The sequence below is a fragment of the Dendropsophus ebraccatus genome, chromosome 5 (genome assembly GCF_027789765.1).
Source record: "Dendropsophus ebraccatus isolate aDenEbr1 chromosome 5, aDenEbr1.pat, whole genome shotgun sequence".
Taxonomy (NCBI): Eukaryota; Metazoa; Chordata; class Amphibia; order Anura; family Hylidae; genus Dendropsophus; species Dendropsophus ebraccatus.
In genome coordinates this window covers 81,334,217-81,358,648 of record NC_091458.1, presented here as the reverse complement: position 1 = coordinate 81,358,648, position 24,432 = coordinate 81,334,217, and the positions used below count along the sequence as shown (strand labels likewise).

Here is a 24,432-nt window from a genome sequence, read left to right as displayed (position 1 = left end):
ATCATTTACCATATTACTGAAACCTCCAGGAACATTAACCTAATTGCACACTTTTGTGACATCAGCAAATAGACTAACCTTACCTACCAAACCTTCTCCTATGTCACTTACAAACATATTAAAAAGATTAGGAAGCAGAACAGACCTTTGGGCACACCACTTGTAACCAGTCTCTGCTGGGAATACACACCATTAACAACAACCCTCTGATATCTATTCTATGGACAACCACAAATCCACTGAACTATCCAGGGATTAGGCCAATTTTTTTCTAATTTCTGTTAGTTCTTAATGAGGAACTGCAAAGAAATCAATGAGATCAGTCTGACTTGATCTGCCCATAGTAAAGCCATGCTGGTTTGGATCCATCAAATTGTTGATTCTTAGGTGATCCATTATAGTCTTTTTTTTTAGAAGAATTTCCATCATTTTTACTACTACAAATGTCAAGCTAACTGGCCTGTAGTTAAAGGGGAATACAGAGGAACCCTGCATGTGAAAGGGCATAACATTGGCCTTTCTCCAATTATTTGCGACATCTCCTGATAGCAGGGATTGGTAATGGTGCATTTACACAGACAGATTTATCTGAGAGATTTTTGAAGCCAAAACCAGGAACAAACTAAACAGGGAAAAGGTCATAAAGAAAGAGTATGATTTCTCCTCTTTTCAAATCCATTCTTGGCTTTGGCTTCAGAAATCTGTCAGATAAATCTCTCTGTGTAAATGCACCATTATACAGATTTGTCAGGGGGGAAGCAAACATAGATTCAAGTTCTTTAAAAACCTGGGGTGGACACGATCTAGACCCATTGCCTTATTCAACTTTAAATGAGCAAGTTCCACTGCAACTTTAGCCTCTGAAAACACTAGGGCTGAACCCATACAACTGGAGCCAAAGCTGTGATCAACCACACTGTGATTGTGAAGGCCTCCTCCTGAAAACGCTGAGCAGAAGTAGCTATTTAAATAGTTAACGGCCGCCCTATCTCCGTCAATAAACAAACATTCTCCCCATTACTTATTTTAGTAATGCTGCAGCCATTCTTTTTCTTCTTCCTGTCACTTATATATCTGAAGAAGGTTTTATTCTCCTTAACAGATTTTGTCATTTCTTCCTCATGAAGCTTTAGCAGCATTAATAATCTGCTTTGCCTCCTTCTGTATAATTTTATACGTCTCTGTCAGCTACATTTCCAGTCTCTTTATACTTCCAGTAGGCTGCCTTTTTTCCCTAACAATGGCCTTAACCTCTCTGGCAAACCATAGTGGTATCTTCCTCCTTTTGCTAGTTTCTTATAAATGTAGTCTTGTTGCCTTTAATATGGCATTTTTTAATGCTCGCTCACAATGTTTTATCCCACCCTTTTAATTTATTATCTAAATACTCCTCCATTTTCTTAAAATCTGTCTTCCTGAAATCCAATACTCTTGTTTTGTTATAGGATTGAACGAAGTCAGTTTGTATGTCAAACCATAAACACTGGGGGTCACTGGAACCTAGATTTTCTTCCATAGGGCTTTGTAAGTAGCAAATCTCTGCATCTTTTCCTACACAATGTGGCAATACAGTGGAGTAGTTTATGGCAGAAGTTACAAAAGTTAGGGAGGTGCAGCTCACTATTAAGAAGATCGTTCCTGGAACTGTGTCATCATTGAAAGGGTGAGAGGCGCCACCGGCAGTGTTTTTTCCAACTATCTCTCCCCAGATCTTAGAGCAGGCACCCTTGTAGAGTACTACAGATCCCAGCTCTCTGATTATATAATCACCAACACTGCCTAGGATTCTGCTACAATCGGCACACCATACTGTAACTAGGATTCTGCTACAATCGGCACACGATGTGCAGCAACAGAGATCCGGAGAACTACAGATCCCAGCACTTCTATAAACTGCTGTGCAAATAGGAGCATGAGTTATCCATATTTTTTTACGGAAATACGGATGCCAAACATGTTACAATCCGCAAACAATCCGTAGACAATTGATGTCAATGAGAGCATCCGTAAATAAATCAGGGTCCGCACCGGGTCCGCACTAGGACATGTCCTTTTTTTTTTCAGGATTGATTTTCATCCATTTCTGCTACTGATAGTGTGAATAGGACAATGGACATCAATGTGCACTAACTCGGATCCGTAATTACGGATCCGTAAATTACGGGACGTGTGAATAAGGCCTAACTTCAGACACCCGATCCCCATTAGTAAACACTAAATCGAGAATAGTATCCATAGAAGAATTTGTGGCACTCACCCATGAAGCAGTAAAAAAGCCTTTATTGTAGCGGCTCGGTAAAGACGCTGACAGATAACTGGGCTACAGCCGTTTCACGCGCATGCGCCGCGCGCTTCCTCAAGGCCCTACACGTCATCAGTATGTCCAACCTTATAATCCGCCACGAACTCTCTGATGTGCGCGCTGCCGGGGATAGGACGGGACACCCCCGGCAGCCGTGCATCAGCCGGAGGCTGCAGAAAGAGAGAGGATCGACGGGGGAACGGACGGCAGGCGAGTTGTGTTGTGTTTTTTTTTGTTATTATCTGCACAGGGGGAGGAAGAGGGGGACCATCTACAAGGGGGAGAAGAGGGGGACCATCTATACGGGGGGGAAGAGGGAAGAGTGGGTCCATCTATAAAGGTGGCAATAGGGAAGAGGGGGACCATCTATAAGAGGGAAATAGGGAAGAGGGGGACCATCTATAAGGGGGAAATAGGGAAGAGGGGGCCAGCTGACATCCTCTGTGCTGCTGTGACCTCCCCTATAGATCAGCACCCTCCTCTCCTGACATCCTCTGTGCTGCTGGGACCCTGCGACCTCCCCTATAAGATCAGCGCCTCCTCTCCTGACATCCTCTGTGCTGCTGGGACCTCTCCTATAGGATTAGCACCCTCCTCTCCTGACATCCTCTGTGCTGCTGGGACCCTGTGACCTCCCCTATAAGATCAGCCCCCTCCTCTCCTGACAACCTCTGTGCAGCTGTGACCTTGGGGGGGGGGGGGCAGCAGGAAACCAGGTGGCAATATGTTTATTGGGGGCAGGGGAGGTGGGGTGGACAATGCTTACTGGGGGTAGCAACAAGGGAACAAACATTATGTTTATTGGGGCCAGCAGGGAGGGGAGGCAGGCAGTGTTTTTTGGGGACAGCGTGGGGGGGGCAGTAGCGGACTATAATGTGGGCGGATTGACCGGGGGGGGGCCCAGGTTGGGTGGACAGCCCGGGGCCCAGGGTACAATTAATTCGCCACTACCCCCAGTGCATCGATCCAGCCTGAGGGAAAAAAAGATGGTCGTTGTCCTGCCCCAGTGCACCAAAGCATGCCCCATGCGCAGCTCTTAGGCTGCCAATCAAGCATGAGTGGCTGGGGGGGGGAGGGGCAGCATGACTACATGCCACTGTGGCTCTGTCCTCATGCCTAGTTACTGAGAGTCGGGACTAAGCAATAAAGATTTTTAATGGCTGCCCTGCCGGAGTCTTCTGGGCACAGCTATAAGGTATTCGGGAAAGTTTACAACCCATCAGGGAGGTGATTGGTTGCCTTAAAGGCTGTATTTATTTTAATTTTTTTGGTGGCATACAATAAGTTTGCAACTTAGACTTTTCTTCATCCTCCCTGATACAATTTTTCATGATTGGAAAAATAAATAAAAAAATAAAATATTATATTATGTTAGTGTCAATGATCCAAAAGAGAAACACTACATAAAAAAACATCCAACAACCACAACAGCACTCAAAATATATTCTTAAATCTCTCCCTAACGATACCCATATAACATCTGTCTGCTGTGTTGTTTCTGCTTCACCCCCCCCCCCCCCATCCCTCAAAAAAAAAAATGTTATGCGTCCTCCATGGTGTTTTCCAGAAAAATGCCATGTGTTAAACCACCCTTAGGCAAATACTTTAAAAGCGGAAGCAGTGGAGAATGAGAAGTAGAATGTGCTTGAAATGTTAATAATGGCATGTAATATTCTCCTGAAGCAGTGTATGGGCTAATGCTAGTGTACAGCTCTGCTAGATCCTGATAAGAAACATTATTTGCACTTATGTGCTGTAGATATTCAGCCTTCAGTAAGAAATCTAGGGCTTGACTATGACAGTTTCCATGATCACCCGCCTGATGGAATGTAGACTCAAGTAGGTTAGACGTTTGCCTAGCAACTCCATAATAATACACCTACTACTTGCATGATGCTAGAACAAACAATGATTGGAATTAGGAACTGGTGATGATGTCATAATACAAACACTTGTCACTGTCAGGGTGGAGTGACATGACTATAGCATGTAGACAGACACTCATTAGAAGCTTACACACAGAAGAACCCCTTCAATCATGACATTGTATCATCTCTTACATGGTACAGCAAATACAGACATATCACAATGTTTCCTAACACCTTATGACATGGTAAAAGGGTTAAATCCTTACTAATTATAGGGATGGAGATGATGATGTGTAGATGATGATGTCTACAATGGCAGAAGGCAATCTTTATTGCCAGTGCCAGCTCAGATCCTGTATGCAGCACTTTCACTAAGGTAAAGCGCTGTGTTCCTTCTTCAATGATATAACCCACACGTCACTCACATAAAGCTGGATTGGCCCCATACTGCTAGGCAGAAAAGGAAGAAATATGCAGCAAGATGTCAGATTTTTTTTGGTTTTGTAAATTTTGTAGACTTGGCCTTTTACAGTAATATGATGGTACAATGACATTTATGGAGACAGAAGCATGTGAGCTGCACAGCTAATAGTTTATTGCCTGTCAAAGCAAGGCTAAATAAATAACAATACTCACCCTTTCATGAAGAGAGTTGTCTGGCTAAAATACCAACTCTCACATGCCCTATTAAGGGGTTGTGTTTGAATAGACAGAGGTCCTGTATTTCTGTGCCCTCATCCATTGCTCAGCGTAAAGAGCAGATTTTTTTGGCACATTACAGCTGAGAGAGAAGGTGCCTAGCGTCAGGATACCTTGCGAGCTTACCACTGAGACCTTTCGATTTATAAAAAATAAAAAATGATTTTTACTTCTGTATTAAAAAAATAGTCCTGAGTTTTCACCCTGGCCACTAGAATAAAAGTACACGGAGACTTCCTGTTCCATACAGATTCACTTTGTAGCAGGCACCTCATGACAGGCTGGATTACAGTGAATGGTGACACCCCTATCTATCTATTATACATACACAGACAAATAAATGACAGGCCAATCACAGCATCCTCCCCCTCTCTATGCTGTGATCTCTGCATAGGTAACAGAGCATGCCTACAAAACTCTCACAGAAGTGAATAAGACCCCTCCAGTCTATTGTGCCCATGTCTACTGTTCAAAACAGCTTAGGCAAGATAGCCGCCCTCATAATAATGTGCTAAAACAAAATTACTAAAAATTCATAAAATTTAAATATTAAGAAAAAAAAATGTTCAGTGCCTAGATCTTAGAGATACCTCTAGGGAAAATCCTCTCTGCAATAAGACATGCGATTTAATACTCCACACTTACTGTAATTCATGAGGAAAAACTAAATTGAAATTTAAAGCTAGAATGATATATACTGTGGACAGGTGGTACACTTACAGCATACTCTGGTATGAAAAAAAACTTGTCTTTGTATCAGAAAATACAATATATAAACATAATACAGGTTTGATTACAAATATAAAAAGATGGAATATTTACACCAATGGAAAGAACATACAACACACAAAAACACAACTTCCCAGATTCCTCAACACCACCATGGACAAGTTACATTGCTTGCAAAGCGTTCACTATTCTCTTGGGACTTTGCCTCTTTGCATACGCTCTGGAATTTCACTTGGCTTCTAAAAACTCTTGAAAACATTCCTTACAAACAAAGCCAAGTGACGTCTGAAACAATCCGACCGCTGCATTTAGTGAGGTGCACTGCACCCTGCTGGACTGGGCTGGAAATGAACTGTTTCTAAGAGCCCTAATGGTTGACACATTGCCTACCCTAAAGACCCTCCATCTCAGCATCTAAGTCTAGTATGACACTGCATTGGAGCTGACTTATATCTCTGTAACCCGTCATCTTTTAGCTGCACAATGTTAATCCGATATGTGTTAGACTGCTCAGTGTATTTTCAGGAAATAGTAAGACGACAATATTTCACAGGCATGCGTCTCCTTTATAACAATAACCACACAGACAGGACAATAAAGCAGCAAGGACAGAGTAACACAATGTACAATTATCACTCCGGGGAGGTACAGTTTAGTGTTATTTCTCCTCGGCTTGAAAGGTGAAGAACGCTTTATTATTTGGTGATGAATTACACTACAATTATCGCTTCATGTTGGTCTTGCTGCATTGTGAACTCGTGAGAAGTAAGAGCTCTCATGCTTTATCGAACAAAGAGAAAAAAGCTGAAATTAGTATCTTACAATTGATCATCTAGAAAAATTGTATGGAATGAAGCAGCGAAGACAGTGAAAGCAAGATAGGATTTTCACAAATCCATTCAACAAGACTTGCTCTATATAGGGCAAGATGCCTTTCAGATACACAAGAGCCTTTATACAAACAGAATTATATCTCAGGATACAAAAAAAAAAAAACACTTAAAATGGGTCTTCTGCTAACATAAGTTTTTTCCATAAACTCTATTAGGCTATGTTCACACAACATTTCTTTTTGCCCGTTCTGCAGCTTTTTTTTTTTTTTTTTTTTTTTTTAAGTTCGTCATGCCACATCTCTGTAATAAAAAAAATAAATAAAAAAAAAAGAATGTGCAAAAATTTGCAACCTTTTGGTTGATTGCTATAAAAAGGGCATAGCCGCAACAGTCTACCAGAGTTACAACTATTTATTCCAGTGGCCTGGCATAAATTAGAGGAGATCCACATCAACTTTATGTCGATTTCCATGTGCAGCAGTAGATTTATATAAGGGACCTCCTATACATACATATATTTATAAAAAATCTACAGAAAGAATTAGATGCAGGGCGGGAGTTACTTAGCCCAGTGTGAGATATTCCGGTCTTAGTAAAATCCCCTCTATGCATTTTAGATATTGCAGATTTTGACTCCTTTACCAAGGTCAATAGGGAAAATCCACAGTGGATCAGCAAACAGAGCAGACATGCAGAGAATTCAAAATCCACACACGTCAATCCGCTGAAGATCTTGTGCAGATTTAGGGTCCTATTACACAGAGTGATTTTTAATGATTAACAACTACCGATAAACGATGGCAAAGTAGATCATTTATCGTTAACCTGAAATCGTTCACCATATTACACAGAAAGATGGTCATTAGTTAAGATCGTTACTAATATCGTTATTGCGATTGTTACTATGATCGTTTATTCCTATGATCGTTTATTCCTTTTGATCCCAGCAAAAGAATGGACAATGTGCAATTACACTGAACGATTAGTGAACAAATGCGGAACTTGAGCGAATGAATGTGGAATTACAGCGACTGATTAGCAAACGATAATTTTAGGTTAAGATCTAAACCAACGATCAACGACAGACAAGCAATTTTTCGATCGTTGTGATTATCGTTTAAATTCAAACGATTTTTCGCACAATAATCTTTCAGTGTAATATGGCACTTACTCTCCAGCCTGTAAAATAGAGTTTTAATAAAAGAAACTAAAAGGTTCTGTAATCCGCTGAGGATTTTCCTCAGATAGGCCATCAATATGTGATTACTGGTTGTCCGATCTCTAGGACCCCCAGCAGAATAAAGAGGCCACAGTGCTCAATGTAATCTTGCAGCAACAATGGCCCAGATTTATGAAGCTGCTCAAAACCAAAAAGGTCCGGTTTTGTTGTAAGAACGGACAGACAATATTGGTTTCAGGCAGCTTGATAAATCTGGCCCAATGTGATTACACTTACAACAGTGCTGTCTGATGCTAAATGAAAACTGTGGCAGTCTAGCCGACACTGAAGCCTACTTGTTCTGCTGATCATGAGCCCCTCAGAGGGACAAAGCCCCACCACCACACTGATGGCCTGTATTATGGATACACAACAGTTACGTTAACTAGATAGCATGGACGCCATCTGTAAAACGAAGGTGCTACAGCACCCGGGATCAGAGCGTGTTGACCTTTCTGATCTTGGCCACATGCAAAAGAGCAACTGCTGCATTTAGGGGATTTATGTAGGAGGGGGCTCCCCTTGTACCCCCACTGTGAGATGGCCTTAGATCTGTCAAGGATGGGGGAAAAAAATATCAGAATCATTTGGATAAGTAAAAGCATTCCAAAGTTACGACCAGATAGTGACAGGTCAATTATTTCCTGATTTCTCAGCTTTACAATCAGCATTTAATGTGGATTTTTATGGAGAACCAGTGGGTAGCTTTGAGAGCATGACTGTACATGGGAAAGTTTAATCATGAAAAAATTCTAAATGTTTGATCCAGCGCTGGTAAATGTGAAAGAGCCAGAACATGTGATTTTGTATGTAACGCACATAAAGGATGGCATGTGTCTGAGGCTGAGATGTGCATCCAGGAGCTCTGCGGGGGGCAGGTTTCCGATGTTGCAATGTCATTCCTGGAGGTTTTCAAGTCAGAGAACTGTAAATGATTAGCTGCAAGCCCTCAGACATCCCACCTGACTAACAGAAGCACTAAATACGATGACGGAACACTTGCTTCAGTGTTCGCAGAAAGTTCAGGGGTCGTTCATTTATAGTGGGCATTGAAGTAGTGGTACTTGTCCCAATGTTTGGACATGTGCATACTTGTTTTGTGGACAATCACTAGTATGATCAGAAGATATACATATATTCCTACAGAGACCAAGCCTGCCCCAGGAAATCGCACATGTCAGAGAACTGTGCAGCTGGGAGATGGGAACCCATGAAAAATATCTCAACCTATGGGAACTACGGAGTAACTTTTATAAAAAAAAAAAAAAAACATTTGTCTACATCTCCATCCAACACCTTGAAGTAATTTCAATCTAAAGGTGCGTTTACACGAAACTATAATTGGCCCGATCGTACGATTAACGATGTCGGAGTAACGATTTTTTTTTTCATAATGATCAGCGTTTAGACGGTACGATATATCGTACGGGCGATCGTTTAAGCCTCACACATGGGTTAAATCGGCGAACGACTTTTCACACGGAACAATCTGTGAATTTTTTGCGAACGACGAACGATGATTTGATAACATGTTGAAAGATCAAAATGAACGATTTCTCGTTCGTCGTTTGATCGTTCGCTGCGTTTACACGTACGATCATTCGAATTCGATCGTTATCGCGCAAATTCGCACGATAATAGTTACGTGTAAACGCACCTTTAGGCTAAGTAGGCAGATAGCATTTCTCATTGCTCACTTTATCCACTACATCTGATTTTATTTGTATGCTAGAATACTAAGAAAACATCAAGGTTACACTGCTGCTACTAGTTACTGGTTAATTCTCTTTTTTTCGGAGATTGTTTTGTTATTTCTCCTCTACATATATGTCACCTAGTACGTACCTATATTACTATGCAAGATCTCTGAGTCTTTATGAACCTTATAATAAGAGATCATACATGGATAAAATGTTAAACTGTTTTTACATGTTGGTCTTGAAGAATTGTATTAGTAATACTTGGACCCGCGTATCCTACTTTCATACTGCTGGACTGGTGATGTTATGTGATTTTATCAAATAAAAATAAGTTTGGAGAAAAAAATAACTTCCCACAAAAAGAGGCAACTACTATAACTTAAAAAGACTCTGTACCCACAATCTGACCCCCCAAACCACTTATACCTTCAGATAGCTACTTTTAATTCAAGATCTGTCCTGGGGTCTGTTCAGCAGGTGATGCAGTTATTGTCCTAAAAAACAACTTTTAAACTTGCAGCCCCGTGCCCAACGGCCAGGGCTTAGAGTATCTGTGCGCTAACTTTGCACCAACCCTCTGTCTCTCCTCCCCATCCTCTTCATCATTAGGAATGCCACTGGAACATTTTCTCCTGTCTGAACATTGCACAGGTGCCTTAATGATCCAGCCCATGTTCAGTATTCACACAGCTGATGAATAGGGGAGGAGGGACAGAGAGGTTGTGCCAGCCTAATGCATAGACATTCTAAGCCCCAGCCGTTGGGCACAGGGCTGCAAGTTTAAAAGTAGTTTTTTAGGACGGTAACTGCATCATCTGCAGAACGGACCCCAGGACAGATCTTGTATTAAAAGCAGCTATCTGAAGGTACACGCGGTTTGGGGAGGGGGTGGTCAGATTGTGGGTACAGAGTCACTTTAAACAATACAATTTTCTATATTCACAACCACATTAAAATTACACAAAGTGGAGTCAAATTATGCACACAAGGAGTTCTGTCACAAAAATGTAAAAACCACCACAAAATTACCCGAATCACATGGCTATATATACACACACACACAATCAAAAGTAGACATCAAACAGGGCCCCAACTTATCTCCGCAAAATTGTTCTAATGCTATTGCAAAAGTTCAAAGCTGTGGTAGAAAATCAAACAAAGTTACGGTACTTGATGTACACTGCGTGCTCCAAGGCGCATTTTGCGTTCGTTTGTTCATGGAGGCATCAAATTCAGAATATATACAGTTGTGACTATTACAATACTAGTATAATAAGATCATCCATAATCCTGACTAGGGTTGTCACAATACCAGAGTTTGATACTGATACCAGCTTTTTTTATTTCAATACTCAATAAAAAAAAATAAAAAAAATGCTTAAAAATACAAATATAACGTCCCCACACCCAGACTGTGGATACGATGCCCCATAAACCACATTTTTATGTGACTTTCTGATCAATTTTTTTGTTATATTTTATAGTTCAGACAATTACACATGCAATGATGCCAGTGTTTTTTTTTGTTTGTTTTTTTAAGTGAAAAGAGGGGATTTTTAGAACTTATTATGATTTTATTAATTTTTTAAAACATTTTTAACAAACTTTTTAATCCCCCTCTACGTCTCAGCATATCCCCTTGTGCACAAGGAGGTATGCTGGGAGTTTTCGCTGAAGTTGCAGTTGTGCAGCAGCAGCAGCCTCCTGACACAATGACAACTCCCAGCATACCTCCTTGGAGTTCCCTGCAATTGTTAAATGACTGCTCCCTGTGGGATGCGGTCATTAGCAGTGGGGGCAAGTTACATATAGCAGCAGACTCCTGCTGCATATGGAGTGGCTCAGGAGGGGTTAAATGCCACTGACAAGTTGTGACAGCGGCATCTACACATTAAAGGGGTATTCCCCCCAAAATTATTTTTGCATTAATACGTTGCCTACCCATAGCTTTCCATCTTTCCAATGTAAAGTTATTATGGATTTTGCACAGTTTTGCTGTTATCTAGATGCATTCACCCCCATCGAATGCATAGAATCATTATATCTCAGTCCAACCCGTCTCCACTCCCTGCTCCTGGCTCCCACCCTCCGAGACGGCATCAGGTGTCTCAGTCTCTTCAATGGGCTGGGTCAGCGCTTGTAACCCAGTCCACTGAAGTGAAGGAGGACACCCCCCCCCGCCGCATCTCACCGGATAGCACACATGATAGCCGGCCAACCACGATAGCCAGCCGCATCCCCCCGCAGCATCATACATGAAAGCCCGCAGCACTCCTTCCCCCCCCCCAGCATCACACATGATAGCCAGCCGCAGCACAAGCAATCGCAAAGTGTCAGCTATTTCAAGTTGGCGCCACTGGGAGTGGAGTGTGCACCGGGCAGGGGAGGGGACACTAGGGGGAAGCACACAGAACAGGGATGGCGCTCAGCTAGCCACCCACTGTGGTCTCTGCATTATACTTTGTTATGCTAAGTTTACACAGAGCGATAATTGGCCCGATCTCACGATTAACGAACGTTTTTTTTATAACGATCAGCGTTTAGACGGTATGATATATCGTACAGAACAATTTGCGATCGCGCGCCCGCAGCCCGCCCCCCTGCTCATCCGCAGCCCGGCCCCACGGTCAACCGCAGCCCCCTGCGCCGCCCCAATCGCCACCCCCGCCGATCCGATCGCCCTACCCCCCCGGCCACGAGCATACGTTACCTGCTCCGCGTCGCAGGTGTTCGACATCTCCGACTCCGCTCTTCAGTGCACTGATTGGCTGAAGAGGAGCCGTTTGAAATTCCCGGCTCCCCTCTTCAGCCAATCAGTGCACTGAAGAGCGGAGCCGGGGATGTCGAAGACCTGCGACGCAGAGCAGGTAACGTATGGTCGCGACGTGGGGGGGGTCGATCGGAGCGGCGGCGGGGGTGGCGATCGAGCTGGCGCAGGGGGCTGCGGATGAGCGGGGGGCCGGACTATCGCGCGACGACTGTTTACACGCAACGTTCGGCGAATTTTTTGCAATCGACTAACGATGATTTATGAACATGTTAAAAGATCAAAATGCCTGATTTTTCAATCGTTCGCCGCGTTTACACATACGATTATCGTTCGAATTCGATCGTTATCGCGAAAATTCGCCCGATAATCGTTCCATGTAAACGTAGCATTATGCTGGGTTTACACGGAGCGATAATTCGCCCAATCGTACGATTAACGATTTCTAAGTAACGATTTTTCTTTTATAACGATCAGCGTTTAGATGGAACGATATATCGTGCAGAAAATTCGTTTTCCGATCATTTTGCGATCGCTTAAGCCTATCTCGCACATAGGAAAAATCCGTGAACGACTGTTTACATGGAACGATCGGCAAATTTTTTGCGAATGACAAACAACGATTTAAGAACCTGTTAAAAGATCAAAATGAACAATTTCTCGCTCGTCGTTCGATCGTTCACTGCGTTTACACGTATGATTATCGTTCGAATTCGATCGTTATCGTGCAAATTTGCACGATAATCGTTCCGTGTAAACCCAGCATTAAACTGCACTATTACGCCACTTAACAGAAAGTATTGAATACCAGGAAATTGGCACTGACCCATGGTATGGAATGAACATGACACTTTTACTGCCGCACAAACAGCAAAAAAAAAAAAAAAAAAAAAGTACTTGTAGTTTCACAGGACTAACTCATCCTGTGAAAATGAGAGGACGGCTCTCATCAGAGCCTAATCTATGGAAAAATTCTGCCACATATATTACTCAGGGTCACAAGGATATTTTTATGTAATTCTTGTGGTTTTATGAATCACATAAAATGTTATTTCAGTATGGTGACATATGCTGGCATGTAAGGCTCTGTCACCAGGAATGACCAGCACATGATAAATAAAGGAATGAATCATTGCGCACACAGCGCCTGCCCTGCTGTCCAACCAATCCTTCCAAGTGTCTCACCCAACCCAAGAATGCCACATCCCACTGCATGTTCTAATAGTCCAGCATTTCTGGCCTGGCCTAAGAGGCTACTTCCTCTGTTCACATTTACTGTATATTGAGCATGTCAGCAGCAACCAAACATGGTTTACTGTATTATACTAATATATTTATGTGAATCGGGACACATTACACAAGAGTGACTGTAACATCATGATGATCACAGAGCAATCATTTTTCATAAATCTCAGTCACAGTCCATCAAATATTGCATGCGTGTGTAGAAATCTAAACTTATTAACAGGAAAAAAAAAAAAAACACGCTAAAACCTAACTTTTAATTATAAGCCAATAAAACTGAGCCTCCCCTGATGTCTGTTCTAACCTATGTTAGCATTAGAATGGACATTACAGTTGGATAAGAGGTCAGTAGCGCTGCAGACGAGGCACCCTGGCAGGGATAGTGGTCAAGCACTGCTCGCTCTGCTACATGCTGCAGCGCTTAGGGTGCGTTTACACAGATTTATCTGACAGATTTTTAAAGCCAAAGCCAGGAATGGATTTGAAAAGAGGAAAAATCTCAGTCTTTCCTTTATGACCTGTTCTCTGTTTATAGTCTGTTCCTGGTTTTGGCTTCAAAGATCTGTCAGATACATCTCTCTGTGTAAACGCACCATTACTCTTGCCACTCAATATAATAATGACAAATTATTATATATATATATATATATATATATATATATATATATATATATATATATATATATATATATATATATATACACACACACACACACAAACACACACACACACACACACAGTTACGTATGTTCCCTGTAAAAATAACTGCATCCTAATTGTACTGTCCTCTAGGGAATCTCTTACCACCTGTGAACAATGACCATCTAGGGAGCACAGGAGCACCTGACAGGGGACCTTAGAGGTGAAGACTGTTATGTAAAACATTCGATAATTCTCTCTCCCCCCAGCGGAGACCTGTCAACCTTTAGTCCTCGTACAATTACCAACTACATTCTTAGGGAGCAATAAAAGATTTTATTTCTATAGGTCATATATCAAACAACCACAGTAAAATTCTTTATATCGAACATCAGTTACTCAATAAATGTTACAGATCCGCAAAGAACTGCCAGATAACCTGGATTTCTTTTACAAGACTAGAAGATCAAGCAGTAACAAGCATTTATGAGGCATCTATCGGTAAAGGAATTCACTTGTTCTTGGTCTATTCATAGTGGCTTCAAATTAATTCATCTTAAGATAAAAGTATTGAGAAGCATTAAGTAGGTCTGTATACATTTCCTCATGATTGACCCCTATATCCTTGTACCCAAATCCTCTACTGATCCATACCACTCTGTAGCCAGAATGAAGAGTCATTGCAAAGGAAACTTTTTTTTTTTACATTTATACATTGACTGGCAGCAATAAGGGATGAGACTGCTCCTCTGCTGCCACCAAAGGCTGTGCTGCAAACTGTAGTGCCAGCATCGTTACATTTCACTAGTGGTAGTGATACTGAGCCTCCCCTTATGTCTATTCTAATGCAGATTAGCATTAGGTGCATAGAATTTTCCAGCTGCAATTGTCTGGGACAGGAAACCCTCTATACAAGGCAGGTGCAGACATTTTCACATGTATAGGAAGCTACAGACAGTACTAAAACACCACCACATAAGTCAGCAAAAAAATGTATTACCAAGCAACGCATTTAGTCTTTGTATCTTCCTATACACGATTACTATACATGCAAATACATCTGTGCCTAGCTGATATAGAGGGTTCCCTGTCCCAGACGGTTCCAGTCGGGAAACTCTGTGCACCTGCATCTTCTCAACCAAATAATCATCCAGGCAGCTCCTTGGCTACTCCCTGCTCACTGTCTAAGCGTTCAATAGCACAGGCAGTGAGTTGGGAACAAGGGGGAAGCTAGCGCTGACCTGACCGCCCGCCCGCTTCCCCCTCATTATCGTGCCATGTAATACATCCTTAACTGTGGTGGGACCAGGGCTTGTGCAATCCTGAGGTTCCTGACACAACCATTGGTGGCAGAAGAGGGGCCATGACGCCCCTTACTGCTGCCAGTCAATAAATAAATGTTAAATAGAAAAAAAAATTGTATTTTATATAAAGAAGATATAATTGTATCAACGAACTGTAGAAAATATTTTTATTCAGAAGAATACACATTTAATTACCAAAGGGAATAATATCATTGCTGAGTATGGCCTAGAATGATGACTATTTATAAAAAAAAAAAAAAAAAAAAAAAAAAAAAAAAAAAAAAAAAAAGGGGGTTAATAAAAACAGTCAGCATCTTCCTCCTACTGGGCTCTGGATATCCCAATCAAGTATGACACTACTGTCTAGGAAAGAAATGGCTGGAGGCTTCCACCAACAGCTCCATCAGAATTAGTCTAACTAGAAGATGGCAGAAAATAGTTGCCCTGTCGTATCTACTAAGCATGAGCTTTGTAAACTGAAAAAGTAGGGACGCGTGCTGTGTCATGTGCAAAACCCATGTTTGCAGGGACAACACAAAATTGTCAGGAAAATCAAACAATCCAGCACCTCAGAGTCCTGAATGTGTGAGATTCTAACTTTACTTTTATTCTCAAGCAACTAACCCTCAGGTTACTATATACCAGCAGTGACCTACAGAAGGGATAAAGAAATGCAAGAACAAAAGCATTATAATCTATTATAAAAGCCCATCTATTGAGATGCTACAGAATAAAACGGGAAAAACAAGCTTCTATTCAGCACATGAAACTCCCATATAAAAGCTGAATACCTGCCCACTGCCTTTACTATTTAGCTGGAAATTGGATTTCCATTCTCAGCCCCATCCCACATTTCTTTGTCTATAGATAAATTCTTCAGTAGCTGAGTAAACCCGCCAGACATGTAAACTTCACAGCCTCCTTTCCTTTTTCAGTATAGGATCCTGGAAATTGTTTACATTGTATGGCTGGGCCTAGAAAGCTAACAAATGCCTTCATTCCTGCACTATGATACATGTATAGGTTTACCAAGCTGTCATACAATTGTGCAGGGTGGCTCATTCCCTGACAGAGAGCAGCAGCGTGTAACCACGCAATGTCGTGCAATGCGCTCTGAAGGCCCATAGACTTAGCATTAAGAGTCTTACCTCAATCCATCTTTGTGCTTCAGAAAATGCTAAATCGCAGGACACTTCTGTGTTTTCATTCCACTCCATGGCAATCTAAGGAACAGAGAAAGGTTCAGAACAGAATATAACAAGTGGTGACCGAGCTTTAGTTCTAATGCTTTTATAATGAAGTCCTGATATTTCTAATATACTCTGAGAACACATGCGTGCTCAGCTAGGGGCAAATAGCTGTTGCCCAAACAAGCATTTGGCTTACCACTATGGAAGGAACATGGGGTATTCTCAGATGTAAGTTTATGTTTGTGTAATCTCAACCTGGGAGTTAAAACATTTAAAAAAAAAAAATCTAATTACCTTCCTCACCCCACAGCCACTTCCATTAATCGGAATCGGTTTTGCCTTGTGTACTTTTACCTAAATTCTATGTTCACACAATGTTTTTTTCAGTAGTATTTATGGACGGTCATCATTTTGAGGGGAAAACACATACAGGGAAGCATGCCACCCAAACCATGCGCCCATGCATTCACCAATAGCTGGCCTACGTTGCGTGACAATTAGTAAACAAATGGGGATGTGGTTTTGGCTTTATGTGTTCTTAGGTATGTGAGGATGGGACCTGTGAGTAGCTTTACATTGTGATGTCTAACAGCAGCCATTTTTTACAACAAATCACAATAAAACTGTGGCGAATTGACACTTTTTTTGCAAAATCGTTAAAAAACCAAAGCACTTTGCTGGGGCTCCACCCAAATAATGCCCATAACGCTAGGGAAAGGTTCTGCTACATCACCCAAAACACTTCCCAACCATTCAAATAGCTTGCTTTCCTGTCCTGTATAAACAGCAAAGTTACATTTATAAAGTCCAGCGCTCTATTTATTTAGACATCTGGGCGTCTTCCTTTCAGCCTTTGCATCACTGAGCAGTGACATCATGAAGATTACAGCGCTTAAAGCGACTCTGTACCCACAATCTGACCCCCCAAACCTTTAGATAGCTGCTTTTAATCAAAGATCTGTCCTGGGTTCTGTTCGGCAGGTGATGCAGTTATTGTGCTAAAAAACCACATTTAAACTTGCAGCCCCGTGCCAAACAGGTGTATCTGTGCCCTAACTTTGCACCACCCCTCTGTCCCTCCTCACCATCCTCCTCATCATTAGGAATGCTCCAGGCAGATTGTCTCCTATACCCCACCTGTAGCAGCGCGGCACATGGGCTGGATCGTTAGGCAGCTGTGCAGTGTTCAGCATGGAGAAAATGTTCCAGTGGCATTCCTAATGATGAAGAAGGTGGGGAGGAGGGAAGGAGGGGTGGTGCAAAGTTAGGGCACAGATACTCCCGTTTGGCACGGGCTGCAAGTTCAAAAGTTGTTTTTTTATGACAATAACTGCATCACCTGCCGAACGGACCCCAGGACAGATCTTTGAGTAAAAGCAGCTATCCGAAGGTACAAGTGGTTTGGGGAGTGTCAGATTGTGGGTACAGAGTCGCTTTAAATCCTGCCCATAGGGGTGTGATTACATCACTGACAGGTCCGGTCACCGTGACTACTTTACAAAAGGAAGACACCCAGATGAATAGTTGGGCCTCATAGAATGCTGGACTTTATACATTTTAATGTGCTGGCTACACCTGGCAGGGACGCAGGCTATATGAATATGTTTGGGAAGTGTGCTGGGTGATGTAGCAGCCCCTTTCGTCAGCATTATAGGAATTTTTGGAGTGACTGAATCCCTTTACAGAGAATTGTTGTGTGACCAAAGCGATGTGAATATACCTTTAGGGTAGGAGAGGTATTTGTGTAGAAGTTTGCCTAGTGTAAATATTTTGCAGGGAACCTTCAGCTGTTTAGTATTAGGTCTTGCGAGGTGTTTAGTCTTAAGATCTCAACTATTTAAACAGTAAGCAGTGATAAGAAAAACAGGGCATATGTGATAATGCCGGCATAGTGCACCATACTAGCACTGTACATAGGTGCAGAGTGGTGTGCACCAAACTCACCAGTGTTTCATTTACATGGCACGCTTACTGAGGAAATTGGTTGGGGGCTTGATAAACATGCCACACTTTTTCAAGCACAATAAACCCTATAAGACTGGCCAGTTACTAAAGTAGTGAATTTACATTTCATGAACAGCTATAGCATAAATACGGAATGCTTCATGACAGTAAAAAGTGCAATGATAGGAGCATGAAAGGGCACACTCACTCAGGCACATAATGGTGCGTTCACACAGGCAGATTTATCTGACAGATTTTGGAAGCCAAAGCCAGGAATGGATTTGAAAAGAGAAGAAATCTCAGTCTTTCCTTTATGACCCGTTCCCTGTTTATGGTATGTTCCTGGCTTTGGCTTCCAAAATCTGTCAGATAAATCTGCCTGTGTAAACACACCATAACCCACACTAATAACTAAGCAATTAGACATGACCCCAATTCTCGGAGCACAATAACCTTTACAGTCTCTTGCCCTGAACCCTGTAGTGAAGTGCTCTTCAGCCTGACATTATCACCCCTAGATCACCCATCAACATGCATGTCATTCCTCTGGAGGGGGGGAGCAGCTGCACGTCACCTCCATAGAGCCTGGCGTACACACTAATCTATACTAAAGCTTAATACCTGGCCACACATATATGTTTTACTCACAGTAAGCAATAGGAACACAAAGTTTTAGTCATATTTTCTCTTCTGCTACTGCCATTTTTTGCACCCAGTTCTTAAAGTGAATGTACAACTTTTTTTTACATTAGCTGATCGGCATCTGCGCAAGGAATCACGGTGTTAGGGTGCTCTTTTTTTTTTTTTTAAACGTCACCCAGTTCTCACACTCCACATGTCACCTGATGGTACATTAGCTTTAAAGTGTCACTGTCGTGAATTTTTTTTTGCAGAAATCAATAGTCCAGGCGATTTTAAGAAACTTTGTAATTGGGTTTATTATCCGAAAAATGCATTTTTATCATGAAAAAGCAGTTTGAAGCTCTCCCCCCTGTCTTCATTGTTCTCCTATGGAGAGAGCTAAAGAAAAGACCAAAACAGGACAACAAAGAGTTAATCTACAAATCCCTCACGGGATATCTCTACTGACCATCACCAGTGACCTGTCTGAGCTCGGATTACAGCTGTCACCCAGCTCCCTGCCTGTAATCCTCTGTTATCTGCTTTCTGCTGCCGGCTAACTCCCTCCTTCCTCCTCCCCCCTCCCCTCTCCCTAGAGCAGACAGGGTACGACTCCTGCAACAAGTCACAATTTTCAGATTTTTCAGAGTGGATGAAAAAGAGGAAGGAGGGGGGGACCTGGGAAAAGGCTTTTTACATGCAGATAATGGCAGATTTGGCTAATAAACCCAATTACAAAGTTTCTTAAAATCGCCTGGACTATTGATTTCTGCAAAAAAAAAAAATACGACAGTGACTCTTTAAATACCCAGATGCATTTTTTCATTTTACAGTGCAAATCCAAGTGCTACCAAGTTCCATATATCTCCTGAGTTCTCATTATAATGCTATAGGCCCATAGAATTTTCCAAGACGCCTAATGTTAGCAGCAGCTTCATATGTATAGTCCTGTATTACACATGTAATACAAAGAATAAGGCCTTACGCACAACTTCAGTATTTTTTTGATGTTCGTAGATTCCTCCCACTTATCCACCTGTACAGTGTGGGCATCTGTAGTGCATCGTTATTTCTGTGAATCTGTTTTTTAGAAACACAACCTTTCAACATGTGACTAATGACACATCCTTATTTGTTTACAGAAATATGGATGCTAAAATGTAACAATCTGTAGAAAAAAGCGGATCCAATTGATTTCTATGAGAGAACCCACAAACTCGAATACGGAAATACGGATCCGTAGATTAAGGGATGTTTGAATAAGGCCTAAGCTTGGTGAAGGTAGACTGCTGCCCTGTTTGCTTTTTCCATATGTCGCCATTTTCATTTTCCGTTGCTTTCTTTCAGAAACAGTCTCCAGGCTGGTTATGGTTTGTCATTGCTGCGGGTCTGTTAGATTAACATTTGCCATGGTGGGTTAATATTCAGTCTTTGTTACAGTTACATTGTTTCATTCATTAGTTACCCTTGTTTATACAGTTGGAGTACTATTTTTTTATTATCATTTTGGCTACATTATGGGATGTGTTGTTCTTCTTTGGTACAATTATATATGATATATTTTCAGATTTATTGAATTTGTTGAATTTTTGAACACTAATATAGTGCATTGTTGTTGTTTTTTTAATTATGTTGTATCAGGTCCTGTTTACTATATCTTAGTATTATGCTTCCGTTATCTTCTTATTCCCTAATTGTATATAAAGTATAAGGGTCCGTTCAGACGTACCGGATCCACAGCAGATTTACACTGCGAGTTTGCAGTGAAATCTGCTGTGGATCCTGTATTGTGAACGTGAATGGGTCCCATGGCCCCTTTAAACCCAGTCTTCGCCGGCCGGCCGCAGCCCCGGCCCCTCTAACCCCGCCGGCCGGCCAGCAGCCCCGAGCATGCATTACCTGCTCGGCGCTGCGGCTGTGTGAAGCTCCCAGCTCTCTTCGCTCTCCTTCAGCCAATCAGTACACGGCAGCACTTAATTGATGAAGAGGAGCCGGGAGCCTCACACAGCCGCAGCGACAAGCAGGTAATGTAGGCTTGGGGCCGGGGCTGCGAGGGGGCGGCAGGGTTAAAGGGGCTGGGGCTGCAAGCTGCGGGCGACAGGGTTAAAGGGGCCAGGACCCATTCACGTTGACAATACAGGATCCGCAAATTATTTTGCTGCAAACTTGCATCCTGAAATCTGCTGCGGACCGGTACGTGTTAACGTACCCTAAGAATTACATTTACAGTATGGTAGTTTTCTTTTTTTTATATATGTACATATACAGTCATCCTTCAACTTACAATGGCCTTGGGATACAATATTTTCAACATACAATGTTCCTTTTTGGACCATTGTAGCTTGAGACCAGACTCAACATACAATGTTAAAGTCAAGACCTTTGGCAAATGTGAATATGTAGATGACTGACCAATTTAAGTGGCCATTTTACTTGTAAAATCCCAGTATTCGTGAGGTGCACGCAGTGATTGGCTGTCTAGTAGCACCTCTCTACAATATAAGTGATACTACTTGTCCTGTACTGCTGTGTGTACCTAGTATCTCCTCTATAGTACAGTGTGATACTACATGTCCTGTACTGCTCTTTACCTGCACCAGGATGAGCTGCTTCTTTGGGCACCAGTTGAGGGCGGTTTCATTTCATTTTTCTGCGACACCGTGTGTCACAAAAATCTATTTGAAAACAGGAGAAATCCAGTGAACTGGGCATTGAAATTTATTGGCCCTGTGTCACTACAGACATGTGAATGAGACCTGAAAATTGCAAACATAATATATGGTCCTGAAAAATTCAAGGATGTGTGAATGTAGTCCTTCAGATGTATTTTTTGCAGATTGTGGATCAAGGTTACAAACATAATATACGGTCCTGAAAAAAATGGGAACATGGATGTAGCCTAAGGCTCTATTCACAGGTACAGGATCTGTGGTGGATTTGATGTCCAATCTGCAGCAACTCCTCTACCTGCGAATGGACTATATTTTTTTTCTATTTACACTGTGGGAAAGTAATAAGTAGTAAAAAATGGATTCCCCTTTATTAAACATGCAAAGTGCAGTCATTGCAATGGCTGAATGACACGTATCTAATCTCAGCAAAACTTTTCAAATCATGTTTTTGGGGCTACCTCCTGGTACAGTATATGGTGGAATACCTACATATAGGTATACTGATGTACAGCAAGGGGTACCTATTGCACACTCAGACTTTAGCATATTAAATAAAGTCTACCAGCAACTATATATGTCCACTTCATAAACAAAGTCCACTATGAGGGTACGTTCACACTGTGAAAAATGGTGGAAATTTCAAACGGGATCCCCATCGTGGGCTCTGCTCAGAATCCCGCCTGCCTCACTGTCTCAATTTTATGCATAGGGCACCTCAGCTCAAAGAATTGACATGTCAATTCAATAAGAGGAGAGCCGCGGAGAGTGGAGGCCCCCTATATATTACATTGAGACAGTGAGGCAAATGGCATTCTGAAAGGAGTCCACTGCGGGGATTCCGCTGGGAATTTCCGCAGTGCGAACGCACCCTAACTTTGGTCAATTAAGGCATACTGTCAGTTCAAAAAACTCAAACATCCCATAAACTTGTCCAAAGATTTGATTAGTTGGGGTCTACATACAGCCAGAAGAGCACAGCTGGCTGCTTGATACAATTTGTTGCAAAAGACAGGCTCCATAGAGTTACACTGGGGCATTGCAGTTAGCTGTGGTATCCCGGAGAGTACTGCTGCGTTTACACAGAACGATTATCGTTCGAATTTTCACCATAACGATGGCATTTGAGCAATAATTGTTCCGTGTAAACACAGCAAACGATCAAGGGACAAGTGAGAAATCGTTCATTTTGATCTTTCAACATGTTCTCAATCGTCGTTGGCTAAAAATTCGCAGATCTCTTTGTGTAAACAGTCTTTCAAAGATTCACCCTATGTAAAAGATGGGCTTAAGCAATCTTAAAAACAATCGCAATAACGATTATTCTTACGAATTTTCTAATGATATTTCTAACGAGTTATTTGTCTAAACACTAATCGTTATAAAACCCAAATTGTTGCTTCAAAATCGTTAAACGATCGATTGGGCAAATTATCGCTTTGTGTAAATGCAGCATAAGGCGACATAGCCCAAAATGTGATATGAATGGGACTTAACTGGCTTGAAGCTGAACTGAAATTCTACATAATCTACTCTACTCCGAAGTAGAATGTGATCTGTTCATTTAAATCTCTACCTATTCTGGGTTTAGGAGTCCAGTGGTCGGTCCTAATGATCGGCAAAGTTCCCTATATAAGTGTACATAATAAGCAACCAGCAGTAACACTGGACTCCTAAATCCAGAATTCTGAGCGCTATAAATGAGAGCATTTTCATGTTTGCCCACAAGTCATCTGTTTATGGTGACAGGTTCCCTTTAACACTAACAGGAGTGAAGCATAGAAAGAATGAGAAATATAACTGCGGAGGCAGCAGGGAGAAATACAAATATTTTGGATCATCTACTTTATACCAGTCTCACAACCAACGCCAACATTTCAGAGCGACCACAAAGTAAACTCCTATCTGGCAGAACACACAGAAGCTCAAACAAGGCGCCTCCATACAACGCACAGCATTATACATGTATAACAGTGGGATCCTCCAAATCCCAGGAGAAGGCCAGCTCTGCCGTCCTGAATAACGAAGTGCCAGCTAGATGCCTGCCTCCCACCTGGTGATCATATCTGCCAATGCTGCAGCTAGGCACTACAGCCACACTCATGTAGCAGAGCTCACCAATATTACACTCACAAGACATACTATTAGAGGGGAACTTCTCTCCAGCTGCCTATAGTGAGTGTTCGGCTCTGTCTCATATATTTCTAATGGGCGGGGGGGGATAAACAGATGCATGACACCCCTGATGAAGCCCACCACAAATAGTAACCCCCATAAAGTGAATGGCCGGCAGTGCATATGTAGAAGAGCAGAGACGAGAGGCTGATACATTAGGATGATAACATGTTACGTGATGACTCGGCAATGTGACAGCTCGGCTCCAAACATCTGACAAACTTCGCTCTGCTAACTCTTGTACACACAACGCTGTAGCTGCGAACGTTAGTGCAGCCACCCGAGCCCATGTTATGTCTGTGACACAGCTCTGCTACATCACTATGGTCCTGGCGAACAGTGTACCAGCCGGACGTGACACCTCACACAGTCAGGACTGTCCCTGGCCGCAGCAGGAGCTTCCCCCCCTCACCAGTCCCGGAGCCCCCCTCACCAGTCCCGAGCAGCCCCCCTCACCAGTCCCGAGCAGCCCCCCTCACCAGTCCCGAGCAGCCCCCCTCACCAGTCCCGGGCAGCCCCCCTCACCAG

General features: G+C 42.3%; 1 protein-coding gene across 10 annotated transcripts in view; it reads right to left on the bottom strand.

Moving 5' to 3' along the window:
- LMO7 (LIM domain 7) overlaps positions 1–24,432 on the bottom strand; it is a 142,227-nt gene that overhangs the window by 117,059 nt on the left and 736 nt on the right. For 9 of the 10 annotated variants that reach the window (XM_069970624.1, XM_069970627.1, XM_069970629.1 and 6 more), the window contains exon 2: positions 16,454–16,528. In XM_069970624.1, the coding sequence (XP_069826725.1) occupies positions 16,454–16,522 (69 nt within the window). In that variant the 5' untranslated portion in view covers positions 16,523–16,528. Of the gene's footprint in view, positions 1–16,453; positions 16,529–21,651; positions 21,736–24,432 lie in introns of all 10 variants that reach the window. The other variant, XM_069970625.1, reaches the window with a different exon arrangement.